Genomic DNA, 15,723 nt, shown 5'->3' with positions numbered 1-15,723 from the left:
TATCTTAAACTTCATATTATTTTGTTCTGTGTATTTTACAATTCATAACTTTCCTAACCTGTGCCCTTTGTGTGTGTAAGTGTGTGTGTGTTGTGTGTGTGTGTGCATGTGTTTGTGTGAGTGTGTGCCACTCCTGGTTTGAACCATGAAAATAAGCTAAAGTGCTCTTGTTCTATTCATATATATATATATATATTATTGTAAAGATACTGTATAGAGGGGTTACAGTTACATGAGTGAGGTAATGAGTACATTTCCCATCAAGCATTGTAACCCCCTTCTTGTTCTATTCTTGTAAAGTGCAAATGTCTCTCTAAGATTCCATGACCAAAGGCATTTTGTTCTTTAAGTCAAACCCCAATTTACAACTTGGGGCAGGCATGCGGGCAGGCTCTTGGCTTTCTTCCTTCTTCAACTTCGATTCATATCTATTTGGTTTAGGTGACCTGCTGTGATGCCTTGGCAAGTAACACACACCCATTGATGAAAGCTTATCTTTTACCTAGGAACTTGACTGAAGAATTTTATGCCTTTTGACAAGGAAACCCTACCATTTGACTTTCTCCTAGAAATGGATACTGTCAGAACTATGGTCTGATGGTCTTCTTCAATCCTGTTCCTGTGAAAACTATGCCTACTTTTCTCAAATGATAAAAATAGACCCTTTCATTGCACATGTCCCTCCAACTATGAAAACACGTCACTAAAAGGTGTCAAGGAAGATTAATCTATCCTGGAAGTGAAATCAGATCGACGGGCTTCAGAGAACACAAGGAACATCCACTGCAATCTGGGTCCAAGGATGCCATACACCCTCTCTCCTGAAGCCTTTCAGCACTGCGGAGTAACTCATCTGTCAAAGCCTGGGATGGGGTACTCTCCCCCATCACCAGGGGAAGAATCTTCTTCTCCAGGGCCCTGTCTTCTAGACAGATTCTGCCTGGGCTGGGCCAATTCTCTTGAGGGCTCTCCCCATGGCCCCCTTCATTTCCTTGTTGCGGAAACTATAGATGATGGGGTTGCACATAGGGGTGATGATGGTGTAGAGGAGGGAGAAAGGCTTGTCTTTGTCAGGCCCATGAGTGCTGCGGGGATTCATGTAAGAGAACATAGCCGATGAGTATAAAAGGATGACTACGGTCAGGTGGGAGGCACATGTGGAGAAGGTCTTTCCCCGACCTGAGGGGGAGGCTTTGCTGAGGATGGAGGCTAGGATGCGGACATAGGAGGTGACAATGAGCACCATGGGGCTCAGCAGCACCACGGTGGCATCAGCAAAGATCATCTTCATGCTGAACTGGACGTCCCCACAGGAGAGGGCGATCACTATGGGGGCCTCACAGAAGAAGTTCTCAACGTGGTTGTCTCTGCAGAAGGGATTCCGGAATGACATGTACTCCAGAAAGATGCCATTGATCATCCCAAAGATCCAGCAAGTACTCACCAGGCTGACACAAACCTGCCGTCTCATGATCTGGGCATAGTTGAGTGGGTGGCAGATAGCAACATAACGATCATAGGCCATGAAGGCCAAGAGGATGCACTCCGCCACACCCACAAAGAAGACCAAATACATCTGGGTCATGCAGGAGACAAAAGAGACAGTGTGGTTCTTAGTCAGCAGGTGGACCAGCATCTGTGGGATGGTGGTGGTGATGAAGCAGACATCCAGCAAAGACAGGTGGCCAAGGAAGAAGTACATGGGGCTGTTGAGCCTGGGGTCTGTCCAGGTGATGAAGATGATGAGGCTGTTCATGGCCATGGCGAGGCTGTAGAGGACTAGGAAGAGGGTGAAGAGGAATGCCCGTGTGTAAGGAGAGCTCTTCTCAAAGCCCACAAGGATGAACTCTGTGACTGTGCTGCTGTTGCTTGCATCCACACTATGGGGCCTGTTTGAAGATGGAGGACAGGAAAAGCACAGTAGGGTAATGCAAGGTATTTACTTGTGTCCAGAAAACCAGGTATAAAACTGGGTTGATGAGTGGTAGTAAACCTTTGGGATTTGGACAGCTCTAGTAGACTGGTGGTATAATGGGTAGTGAAGATGCCAGGGTCACCACAGTTTCTGTAAATACAATCATAATATGATTATCATACTTTACTGTGGTTTAATAGGATCTCCTCTGAAGTGTTACATCAGCTTTCAGGCCCTCAATAAAAAAATTAATTACTAATCAGAATGTACTCAGCAGTGAAAAAATGAAGTAGACGTGCCTACACATGTGTCAAATGAGGTAAACTTTAAGGAATTGAGTAATGGAGTGTTTGAGGAGAGAGCATTGTCGCTTTTAATTTATAGAGCATCATGTTTAGAAAGTCCTGGAGAGATATATGAACCTGCATATTTCTAGAAGAAAAATTCAGGTCACCTTTGCATTCCTGATGATGAATAGCTTCAAGTTTCAGGGAAAATGAACATGTTGTAACTCTCAGGATTGTTCCTTGTGTAACTCATTTTCATACTTCTTGAGTGAGTCATGTGAGGCTCTTCCCCCAAACCCACATTTCCCCAGACATTTGGCATCCTGCATTTGCTGATGCTACATCAACCCCTGTAATGGTTTGATTATAAAATGTCTCCCTTTGGGGCTGGGAAGGTGGCTCAGTGGTAGAGCGCTTGCCTTGCATGCATGAGGCCCTGGGTTCCATTCCTCAGCACCACATAAGCAAAAAGAAAAAAGCCGGAAGTGGCGCTGTGGCTCAAGTGGTAGAGCGCTAGCCTTGAGCTGAAGAGCTGAGGGACAGCGCCCAGGCCCAGAGTTCAGGCCCCACGACCAGACCCAAAAAAAACAATGTCTCCCTTAAGCTTATGTACTGAATGGTTAGTCTCCAGATGGTGTTGCTGTTTTTGGAGATTTTGAAACTTCAGGGGTACACAGGTCCTGATTTGGGGTGTGTGTTGCATTGCCATATCTTGCCCTGGATCCCATTCTTGTACTTTTTGCTACCCCGATGTGAATAGCTCCCATCACCATGGTGTTCTGCTTCACTACAGGCCCAGAATCAATGGAGCCAAGGACTTTGGACTGAAACCTCTATAACCAGAAGCTAAAATGAATCCTCCTCCTTTTCCATTATTTATACTAAGCATTTTGTCATAGCCATGAAAAACCAGACGAACACATCCACGTATTTTTTTTAAGCTGGAGAGATGGGGCCTGGTTTTGAGCTCTTGCTTTCTTATCAGAAGACAATAAGATGGGTACAAATCCAGTTTTTTTTTCTAGAATGGACTTTGACCACACCTTCCCTCTAGGAGAAAATCCTGCCCTTCCTCCATCTTTCATAGAATAAGGGTTCATAGTTTTCATGCTTTGATCTCACTACTGGAATTTTATGCCATTAAGTCTATACTATTCTCTATTGTACTTTTTGTCTTATTTTGGAGTGCATATGTATCATATCCATTCTAACTGTGATGCTTATACATGGTGCGTATATTCCTGTTGACCTGCCTGCTCTCCACGACTCCTCTTCAATTCTCTTCCTCTATTCCCTGTTCTATACATTCTCACTCTTCTCTTTTAGTCATTTTTTTCCTTTTTTTCTACCTCTTCCAATCATCTCTATTTTCTTTTCTGGAGTCCATTCCCATCTTTGATAATGGCAAATTGCCATTTTTCTAAATGAAGTGAAAATACCCACTCTTCTCTTTTATTCATGTCTCTCAAGTTTTCGTACTTTCTGTCTCCATTCTAAAAGTTACCTAGTAGAACTCCCATTTCTTGCAGCTCTAGATTCTCTCAAGCTGGGATTTCTTGGCAGGGCAAGGCAGTGTCTGCACAGTAGTCTATCCTTGTCCTCTTCCCTTCAGGATGTTCTTATACCTAGAGCTTTTCTTCAGGGCCCAGAGAGGGAAGAGAAAGGTAGATACCACTGTATAAGCTGGGACTTAAAATCCTGCACCACTAGACATACTGAAACTGAAGTCAAAATTTCCCAACATTAGAGGGGGGCTTAGTCTCTAGAGAAGTCGGGGAGTATTCAAAGAAAAAAATCATGTTTAACTTAAGGAATCACTAAGAAATATCAGCAAATAATGTTAGAACTAAACTATAAGTACATACAGGATCCTATGTATGTATGTATGCAAGCATGTACATATGCTCAATCTGACTAATTATGGCAGCCAGATGTGCATGGTATGCAGATATGGTAGGTATTCAGACATGGTAGTCATATATATATATATATATATGACTATATGTAGTCTCACATGTAAGTATACATATATGTACATGTGCTATATAGATAGATATCATATAAACAAATATGTATACATACTATATATGTAAGAATATGTATAAAGATACATAGATATACATATATATGAGAGATCTTTTTTTTTACATTGATTGCATAATTTTATTTATGAAATACATTTAATTAGATAGTATCATATGCTTTTTTGATATGAAAAACTATAGGCAGGAGCACTTAATGCTTTATTTAAATGAGATTAATGCTCAGATTCCTGAATTGGTCAATTGTATAAACATTTCCTGGAATATAAACATTTGAGCATAACATAGGAGTAATCTTTGAGGGAAGAGCTGAATTTTCTGCTTTGAGAGATCTTTTTAAAGCCCTTCAAACAAGTGACATGCACTTTGACAAAAACGGATATTCCAAAGTGGAAACATATCTTATCTGGGGTACAGATTCTAGTGGGAGGGAGCAGACAAACACTGAGGGATAAGGAGGACAAATATACCAAAGATACACTGTGTACATAGCATGAAAATGAAAAAAGGAAACTTGGTAAGACTGATTTAGGAAGGGAGTGAGAAGGAGGTAGAATGATGGAGGCAATGACCCTGATTAAGAATATGCATAAATGGATATTAAGATGAAATCCCCTTGTCCAACTAATTGGTGCTAATTTTAAAAGCAATTTCAGAGGATAAATGATTTCCTGTAGGTTCTCTGTACCACAGAGAATATTCTGTGATTCTCTTGCACTTGAGGTTTAGCTTGCTACTATCAGCTGTAAAGTAGTCAAACATTTATCTAAATAAATGGGACAGTTTATTGAAGGTCACATCCTACCTCATTCTGTTTCTCTGCTGTCAGTGATATTTGTCAATGAATCATTGTGGCAATATAGAGACGATCTCAGACATTTGAAGAACTGCTCCAGGGAGAATGGGCTGGAGAAGAGTTACTCCAGAGAGGATGGTCTGGCTTGATGGGCAATACTGTAAGAGAATGGGACCGGGTCACCTTTGTTCTTTGATATTTGTACTATTGCAGATGAAGGTCTGCTAAAATTAGCATTTGAGATTTATAGATATACATAAGTAGAAAATATACATCTTAGCCAGGCACCGGTGGCTCACGCCTGTAATCCTAGCTACTCAGGAGACTGAGATCTGAGGATCACGGTTCAAAGCCAGCCCGGGCAGGAAAGTTCGTGAAACTCTTATCTCCAATAAACCACCAGAAAATCAAGTGGCGCTGTAGCTCAAGTGGTAGAGTGCTTGCCTTGAGCTGAAGGGCTGAGGGACAGCTCCCAGGCCCAGAGTGCAAGCCCCATGACCGACCAAAAAAAAAAAAAAAAGAAAAAAAAATGTACATCTTTTACATTTGTCTTATTTTTTCATAATATATATTTTCCCCTTTATTTTCAAAGTTTTGTGTGTCCTTGATTGACTTAAAAACTACATACCTTGAAGAAATAATGAGGCAAGCTTATGTTATTCTATAACAAAACTTTCCCTCGCAAATGTTATTTTCACTAAGAATCATCTAATAATGAACATGAAACACCTTTGCTATGTCTCCTAAAAGGATTATCAAACCTAAAACGTGTAATTTTCTTGGTTATCTAAATTTATGACTGTGCTTATATTTACATTTATATCACTTTTCTGAAAGGTGTGTACTCATGTGTTGTTTGTGATTACTTGTAGGATTTCTTAATTAAACAAGAATCACACAATAATATTTTCTTCTGCAAATTACACAGATAAAATAAAACATTATTTATGATTCCTTGGGTTTCCAATCCATAGCCTCAAGATAATGGTCTCATTTAAATAAAAAAGTAGTTACAAAGTAGTTCCTATATAGTATGATATCTGACACTTAATTTTATTAATATCCCTTATTGATGTAATTTAATCTCGTTGAAGAACCTTTAGTAAATTAGCTTGACCCATGTAAATAATCTTAGTCTGGCAGGAAAATAGTACAGAGAATGAAATTTTATCTGTGGGTCTACAGTGGTGTCACAATTGAATTAATCTACTGTTCAGATCCATTTTTTTACTATCAAATAGCAAAATGGAAAGTGCTTAACAGGTGAAGAATAAATTTGTATTGGGGATGTAGCCATGTAAGGATAGCATCAGGACCATCTTTGTTACTCCTGGCCTTCTAACCATAGATTCGATGAGTTAAAAGAATGAAATGGTGGATACTAAAATAGGCAGGACAGGGTGAGGACTAACTTCCTCCACATTCCAGATGTAGTCTTCCAATTGAAGGGAATTATTATAACACTGCACTCCTGATCATTGTCTCATCTTCCCTCATACCCTGGTAGGAGAGAGAGCTTACTTGATTAGGGATATTAGAAAGAAGAATCCATTATATGTGATCTAGCCCTTCCTTTCTCCTTCCTCTTAGGAGGTCTTTCTCCAGCCACCCTGTTTGACCATTTGTGAGAGCTGTGCCACTATCCAGAGCTATCAGTGGCTGGTGAAGAATTCTGTGTTACTTCCATATTAGGAAGTCCATGTCTGTTCTGTTATTAATAAAGATGATCTTCTGGCCTCTATCTGTCACCCCGTGGTCTTATTTTTTTTCACTTGACTCAGAACCAGACAAGAAGAGTATGAATATGTATTGGACCCCTTTAAATTCCCAAGCAATAGTTATTAAGATCATCATCATATATATGGAAATAAAATTATAAGCAAAGAAACATGATGAGTTTGAGTTATAATGAAAAGAAACTCTAAAGCAGATTCCGGAAGGAAAGAATCCTACTGCTGAAACACTTAAGTACTCAAGCAGAGTCCTGGTGAGGTAGGAAGAGAGGATTACACTCACGAGCTCGCTGTAGAGCTCGCTGGTATGGAAAAGTCCCAGTAGGATGTGAGGCTCTGACTCTTCAAATATGCTAGAGAGCAGTGGGACACATTGACCAGCTTACCACATCATTTATCTTGTTCTTTTAGCCTCCTCTGACTCCAGGAAAATAAACCATAATATTGTATTTTATGATTCAATAATCCTATAGAATCATTTTAGGCCTGGAATCAGTTCCTCTGAATTGTAACGAACTCACCAGCCACGATTAAAGTATACAGATCATTTTCTTAGAAAGTTTCATTCTCTGCAAGGCTTAACTATCTTTTTGTGGGTCTGCTTTAAGTATAATGTGCCTCTATAATTTCAAATTTCACTTGACAGCTGGTTTCTAGTAGGTATACTTAAATCCCTTATGTTTAGAAGTAAGCATATCATTTATAACACAGAAAAGCATCTTGTTTTACTATAAAAAAAACCCTATAGGGTAAATTTAACCTGGAGTTTATAGAATCCTTTCCTTGAGAATATCAGCAATCTTTTTCAGTATGTTTGTGCACCTCTAAAACATTTTAGTGTATTTATGTATATTAGAGCATTTTTCTTAGACAGTCTAAGGTTTATCAACTTCTGAAAGGCAGGTAGAAAAGTTTTCAAAGAGTTCTGATAAAGAGAGTTGAAGTTGAGTTGTTACATAGATTTATCTTCTTTTGTCTTCTGTCTGTCTCTGTCTGACTGCTCTTTCCTTCTGTGTCTTTCTCTGTGTGTGTGTCTGTGTCTGTCTGTCTCTTCTCTGTCTCTCTTTCCTGTATTGCCAGTAGAGTGGTAAGCAATCACACTATCACTAAGACCACATTCCTGGTTAGACCTCTCTTCTTCAAGTATACTCCTGTCTTGCTAACTTGAGAGTATGAATTCCTTAAATTCATACTCTCAATACCTTTTCTCATTTGATTTCCTTCTACTTCAACAGGACCAAACTCAACTTTTCCATTCATAGTGAAGCTTTCAGTAACTCCTGTTCTCCTCAGCCCATGTAAAATTTTACTTGTTCATGCCCCTACTTACTGTTATGTCTTCCCCTTCAGCTTATGAACTCCTTGAATATAGAGATTATTAATTTCTATCAGTCCTTATCTCCTGGCACACTATCAACACAGAGGAGCTTTTCAATATAATTTTTGAAATAGTAATAGAATAAAGATGTGAGTTCTAATTTTCTATGTTATTAAATCCTGTCAATTATAACAAGTGGCACACACAATCTTGTTACTTTCTCTTTTGTAAATGAACTCCCATGTATTTGTTCTCTTTTCTAGGTTACTGGATAAATGAAAAATATTAATTAGGACATACCTTTGTTTTTCAATGCTAGTAATCTCTAACATGCTTGAATCTTTTTTTCTCTTTATTTTGTCAATCATAGAGCCTGAACTCTGGGCCTGGACAATGTCCCTCAGCTCTTCAGCTCAATGCTAGAGCTCTACCACTTGAGCCACAGTGCCAATTCCAGCTTTTTCTGCTTATGTAGTGCTGAGGAATCAAACCCAGGGCCTCATGCATGCAAGACAAGCACTCTACCTCTGAGCCACCTTCCCAGTCCCACGCTTGAATATTTTAAAAATGAAATCCATCATTTAAACTGTATTTCCTAGCTACTCAGGAGTTTGACATCCAAGGATCATGGTTCAAAGCCAGCCCAGGTAGAAAAGTTCCCATGAGACTCTTATCTCCAAGTAACCACTCAAAAACTGGAAATGATCTTTACCATAAAGTGGAAGAGCACTACCTGTGAGCGAAAGAACTCAGGGACAGTGCCTAGGCCTTGAGTTCAAGACTCACAACTGACACACACACACACACACACACACACATCTCTCTCTCTCTCTATATATATATGTATATATATATTCTGTTGTAAAATAGTGACCCATGCCTATAATCCTGACTACTCAAGACAGTAGAACAGTGGACCATGGTTTGGAGCTTGCCAAGGAAAGACAAATCTTTGTGACTCTTGTTTCCAATGAACCAGCAAAACACTGGAGGCATGGCTCAAGTGGTAAAGTGTCAACCACAAGAGAAAAAGCTGAACAAGAGAGTGAGATCCTGAATTCAATCCACAGTGTTGAGATTAAAAAAAATTAATTTGTTTTCTAAGCATTGTTAAGTTCTATGGACTCAGTGTCCTGGAAGAGCTATAGTACAATTGAGGTTGGGCTATTTGCCTAGCATTACCCATATGATTAAAACTCTAAACTTACCTTCAGTAACAGCTGAGGGAGCTCAAGAAACCTGTGGCAACAAAATAGGAAGGAAGCCCATGAAGAACAAACCTCTTTGATACTGAGTTTCTTCACATCTCTCTGAAACTAAAGGTCTCTGAGGTACCTTGCCACTCTGAAGATGCCTGGCTAGGACTGAGAGTTATATTATGCCCTGCGTTGGCATTCTAAATCCCTAGTATGAGACGGATCTCTGCCTGAAAAAGGCAAGTGCAATCCACAAACTCTCCTGGAAGGTTCTTTTCGAGATACATCAATAGCAAACACCATAAGTAATAGAAATTCTGAATGACTATATGAGAAATAACTCTGATCTTATTTGATGGGTGAGGACATACTCCGTATGTGCCTTCATCCATCTCCAAGACCTGATCTCCTGCCATTATCCCTAATATTTCTCTAGCTCTGTTTAAAAAGTGAAGCTGGGGCCAGTGGCTCACACCTGTAATCCTAGCTACTCAGGAGGCTGAGATCTGAGGATCACGGTTCAAAGTCAGCCTGGGCAGGAAAGTCCGTGCGATTCTTATCTCCAATTAACCACCAGAAAACAGGAAGTGGCACTGTGGCTCAAGTGGTAGAGTGCTCATGAGCTGAAGAGCTCAAGGATAGCGCCCAGGCCCAGAGTTCAAGCCCCATCAACAACCCCCTCCCCCACACCACTGAAAGTGAATCTAGAACCAGGCACAGGCAGCTCATGCCTGTAAACCTAGGCTACTCAGGAGGCCAGGATCTGAGGATTACAGTTCGAAGCTAGCCTGGGCAGGAAAGTCCAGGAGACTCATATCCAATAAACTACTCAGGAAGAGCAGGAATGGCAAAAAAAAAAAAACAAACAAACATGAATCTACTATCCCACTAGAGGATAAATTAAAACCAGACAGACTTGCTGTTCTCTCCCCTTGTTGTGATCTCCAACATGGGTTAAAAGTTCAAGAAAACAAAGGGAAATAGAGTGAATTGTGAAGACATCTACATTGATGCTCCTCAGAGTCTATGTATATGTTCAAGTAAGTGAAAATAAGAAATTAAGAAGGAGAATTTAGTAATCTTAAAGAATTACTCAATATCAGAGTAGGCAATAAAGCTCTTCTCTGTCATTGAGTAATCTGAACTATTTTGCTAGTTAATATGCCACACAAATCTGGAATGGAGGTGGACCCGTTGCAACAATGAGAAATACAAGTCGTTATGTCGAAAACGAACTTTACAACTTTGGTGGGGGGGCGGGGAGGATTGGATGGAGAGGGCAGGGGGGAGGATGGGAAGGGATGGGAAGGGGAAACAAAGGAGGAGGCTACAACGCTTGATAAGAAATGTACTCATTATCTTGCCCATGTAATTGTAACCCCTCTGTACAGTATTTTCACAATAAAAAATAAATAAAAATTAAAAAAAACAAATCTGGAATGGCTCTCAATAGCTCAGGGAGGAAGAAAAAGAAAAAGTGAATAAGATAAGAGGAAAAGAAGAAAGAGAGAACATGCATAGAGCTTAAAAATTAAACCCCCCAAACCAACAATCCAATTAATAAATGGGTTAATGACCTAAAGAGAGACTTCTCAGAAGATGAACTAAAAATGTCCAATAGACACATAAGCAATGCTCAACATCTCTGGCCGTAAAGGAAATACAAATCAAACAACATTGAGATCCTACCTTAGCCCAGTCAGAATGGTCACTATCAAGAAACACACACACACACACACACACACACACATACACACACACACCAATAACCAATACTGGTGAGTATGTGGCCAAAAGGGAACCCTATTGCATTGTTGGTGGGAATGTAAACTTGCTCAACCATTCTGGGAAGCAGTATGGAGGCTCCTTAAAAAAACTAAATATATTTATAATAACAATGAAAAAACTCAACATAGAACTAAAGTATGACTCAGTGATTATACTCAGGGTATTTATCCAAAAGATCACAAATCAGGATATAGTAAAGTCACGAGCATTACCATGTTCACAGCAGCACTAGTCACCATAGCCAAGGGATGGGATGAACCCAGATGCACCTCAGTGGACAAATAGATCAAGAAAATGTGGTATATACACAGTAGAATTTTACTCAGTCCATTATGATAACGTACCATTTGTAAAGAACTGGAAAGTCTCGGAAAAACTATATTAGGTTAAGTAAGTCAGGCCCAGAGAAACATAGTGTGCATGTTTTCTCTCAAATGTGGTAGCTAGAACTAGCTTATCATCCCATCAGGAAATAAGTTGGTTTATATAAAAGTGGTAATAAATATATTAACTGAAATATGGCAATTTTAAAGGAAAACTCAGATAGTGTGTAATTCCTTAGAAAGGCAAAGTCAGTACCCATCAAAATAAGTGCCAGTATGTGGGTACTTGCGAGAGGTGGGGTGGGACCAAGAGGAGAGGGATAGATGAATGAAGAGGAAAAGGCGTGGATGCAGTCCAGAATGCGAAGTATATACTACAATATTAGGATAAGTAAGGAAAGGGCAGAATCAGGGAGGTATTGGTGAGAATGGGAGATGACACTGATCAAGATGCATTGTGCTCATAAACTGCTTTGTTAAATGGCAACTCCTCTGTACAACTACTTAAAGTTAATAAAATAAAATGAGGATTAACTACAATAATATAATTAGTGCCTGGCACAGACTAGACAAGAAACGTTAGTGAGTTCTGATCTCTATTCCTTCTCATATCCTGATGGCTTCCCTCACACATGGAAGGAACACTGCAAAGACTTGGCCAGACTCCCACTCACACACTGAGATGCTCCTGCAGGAATCCAGAGAGGCTCTCACGCACCCTGTCTACTCTTTCCTAAGGTTTCCTGCTTCTCACTGCCAGGAAGTACTTTATATCTAACTTGGCTTTTTTCCTAATATGTTTAAGGATCCTTTCCTCTGAATCTGGCTCTGAGTAAAATTGCAGAATAGTAACAATAACAAAGAAAGCAGAACACGATGAAGCTAGGCTACATACTACTAAAAACAAATGACTGTCGGGCACCAGTGGCTCATGTCTATAATCCTGGCTACTCAGGAGGCTGAGATCTGAGGATCCCAATTCAAAGCCAGACTGAGCAGGAAAGTTGGTGAGATTCTTGCCTCCAATAAACTACTCAGAAAAAGCTGGAAGTAGTACTGTGGCACAAGTCATTGTGCTAGCCTTGAGCAAAAGAAGCTCAGGGACAGCCCTGAGGACCAGAGAACAAACCCCAGGACCATTAAAAAAAAAAGTCAACCGCCGGGCGCTGGTGGCTCACGCCTGTAATCCTAGCTATTCAGGAGGCTGAGATCTGAGGATCGCGGTTCAAGCCAGCCCGGGCAGGAGAGACCGTGAGACTCCTATCTCCAATAAACCACCAGAAAACCGGAAGTGGCGCTGTAGCTCAAGTGGTAGAGCGCTCGCCTTGAGCTGAAGAGCTGAGGGACAGCGCCCAGGCCCAGAGTTCAAGTCCCACGACCGACAAAAAAAAAAAAAAAAGTCAACCAAGTGTAGAATGCCTGCTCTGTATCACAGTTTCTGAGAGAAACATCCTTGAGTCATGTTCCAATGTCCTCTTCCCCAGAAAACAAACAAACAAAAAAGATAAATACCAAATACATAGGGAAAAAACTGATATACACAAACCAAAAAAAGAAAGATTCCCAAAGTTGAAAATGAAAGAAACCTAAATTATGGGAGAGATCTCTTTAAAGAAAAGAAAAAGGGAAAGAGAAAAAAAAACAAAGAAAGAATTAGAATGAAACAGAAGGAGATGAGGAGAGTGAGAAACTATTAACAGAACAGGGAGATCAGGAGACATAGTTACCAAGGGCTTCAATGAACAAACTGCAAAATAAAATGAGGAGAGAAAAAGACAGATAAGGAAAGAGTCTAGGACGCCGACCAACAGACTGGGCAGGCCTTGTCTTTCCCCTAGTTCTAGAAAGGAAAGACTGACTCCGGGTGTCTCTCCCCCCCAAGTTCGTGGAGACACAGCTGTGCAAGCAGGCTGGCCATCTCTGCCACACCCAAGCCACCTGCAGCCAGTACCAGAGGGCAGGTGGGCAAACAGATGAGAATGGAAATACAAAGGGGAGATGTGGCAGAAGCAAGCAACAGAAGGGAGACAGGACATCAGAGCCTGGGCTAGAGACCTACAGATGGAGACTCTGAGTAAGAGAGCAGTTCATGGAGTCAAGATCTGCTACTTTTCTCCCAGGGCTTCAGTGTACAGACCCCAGGAGATGTGAACACACATGGTCACTGAGGTAGCCAGGGAACATTCACTTCTGAGCGTGCTCATGAAGAAAAGGTCAGCTTCACAGCAGAAGTGAATTCACTCACTGACCTTGTCCATGGGCTTCGGCACAGGCTGAGGAGGACATTGGCTGTGCTGGTTTCAGGCTCCCAGGAGGAAGGTGGAGGTACAGAGTGAGTTTGCAATGGTCCCGTTGCAGAGTGGCTGCTCATTTATAGGCTGGTCATCTGGGTTCCTTCTTCTGTGCCCTCCTCATCTCCTCATTTCTCATCTCAGTTCCCTCCTACACACACACACAGATACACACACACACACACACACACACACGCATGCTCACACACACAATAGGCACTGGCTTCTAATTGGTTACTGTTAGGAACCAATTGTAATATGGCCAAAGATTTATTCTTGAGGCCTGACCATTCCAAATTATCCCTAGGGATAGTCTTGTACCATTCCTTTCCAAGACTCCTTTGTGAGGCCATGAACATGGCAGGTGGCCAGGGAGATCTTGCATAGTCCCAGGTGCTCCTAGCAAATTTATGTTATATATACATATACATATATATACATACATATATATATATCTTATAGAGAAGAGGGTCTTGTGATCTTTGTGGCCTAAGTTTTCAACATGGGTACCTTTTTAAGTCTTATCCATGTTTGCCAATTAAACCCTGAATTCTTTTGTTTATTTGTGGGGGTTTTTTTTTGGCAAGGCTTTCTGCTGACTTAATTTTTCCAAATTTAAAGAGCTTCCAGTATATTACCAAGTATAACTGCACAGTAAATGTTGGTTGACCACTCATTCTATGCCAGAACTATTCTGACTGCCCTGGTCATGTGGCATCAGATAGACAAAGGCTCTCCCTGATGGAGCAGACATCTTCTCTGTGGTTCCTCTTCTGCCATACTCTCCACCTCTTCAGTAGCACAGTTCTCTTCTTCAAAGCTGACAGACACCCAAATAGGCTCTGTACATGAATAAGGACCACAAGGAGGGTGGAAATGAATGGAGAGTGAATAAGGGTGAATCTGATTGAAGTGTTTTGTATACTTGTATGAAAATAGAACAAGGAACCCAATCGATATTGTTTTAACAAAAAGGTAAGGAAATTTAAGAGAAGGGTGAGGTCGATGGATTGCATTTTGTGCCTGTATGGAAATATCACAATGGAACCTCATTTCTACAACTAGTATATATTAATACAAAGTCCTTTTTTTAAAAAAAAAGCTGAAATATTCTGTTTCCCTGATCTTTTCTCTGTTGTTCCAAAATTCTCTCTGGTACTGAATTATCAGCCATTTAAATTCTACATAGCCCAAAGAACTTTTGTAATCCTCAGACTACCTCAATCCTCAGGCAGCTTTTCTACTTCTGGAAATCTTGATCTATTAACTAATTTAAGTTTAAAAAAGCATGTGTCCTGACTTATTCCCAATGTGGTGGTTTGGTTCCCCCACTCCTTCTTCTATCATGTATTTCTAACACCATCTCTTAAGTTGGGATATTACTGAATCTAGTATACTTAGAACATTTTTGATAGCATAAATTAGGTTGTGCCTTAGCAGGCATAAATTTAGCAACAGGAGACAAGATGTCTAATGATCATTCATATTGGTAACCATTTGATAAATCCAAGTCAGAAAAAGACATAGTTAATTAATGCCCTAATTCTCAGCCAATATATCAAATAGGTTACCAGAATGTTTAGGGCAGCCAAATAGCCGTTAGCTTTGGTCCTTGCATCTGTCAAGAGGAGAATTCAGACCAGATGTGAACATCTGGTAACATAAGTGAACATAAGTAAAGGTGATAGAAAAAAATGTATTCGAAGAAATATGGTAGAGAAAGAGTCTGTAGCACAGATTTGCTGCAGGGAGACCACACTTCAGCTTATTGCAGACATCTTGGCTGTCTTCCTGCTTACAGAGCTTTGCTTTAGGGTAAATAGTGAGAATTGGAGTTTTTGATATGGATGGCTTTTTGATGGGTGGGTCTCCTTTCTGTGCCCAAAGATATACTGTTTCATTCTTTTTTTTTTTTGCGGGGGGGTGGGGGGAGTCCGGTCCTGGGGCCTGAACTCTGGGCCTGGGCGCTGTCCCTCAGCTCTTCAGCTCAAGGCAAGCGCTCTACCACTTGAGCCACAGCGCCACTTCCGGCTT

The 15,723-nt window shown here is 40.6% G+C and overlaps 1 protein-coding gene across 1 annotated transcript; it reads right to left on the bottom strand.

The window, feature by feature from the left end:
- Positions 1-925: 925 nt before the first annotated feature.
- Positions 926-13,769, bottom strand: LOC122106190 (olfactory receptor 10AD1-like). Its single transcript, XM_042677493.1, has 2 exons — positions 13,648-13,769; positions 926-1,889 (listed from the first exon to the last, which is right to left on the bottom strand). The coding sequence occupies exons 1-2, from the start codon at positions 13,767-13,769 to the stop codon at positions 926-928; spliced, it is 1,086 nt and encodes a 361-aa protein (XP_042533427.1).
- Between the last annotated feature and the right edge of the window lie 1,954 nt (positions 13,770-15,723).

The sequence above is a fragment of the Dipodomys spectabilis genome, unplaced genomic scaffold, assembly GCF_019054845.1.
Source record: "Dipodomys spectabilis isolate Male_0828 unplaced genomic scaffold, ASM1905484v1 ptg000039l, whole genome shotgun sequence".
Classification (NCBI taxonomy): domain Eukaryota; kingdom Metazoa; phylum Chordata; class Mammalia; order Rodentia; family Heteromyidae; genus Dipodomys; species Dipodomys spectabilis.
This window is presented reverse-complemented; position numbering and strand designations above follow the sequence as displayed.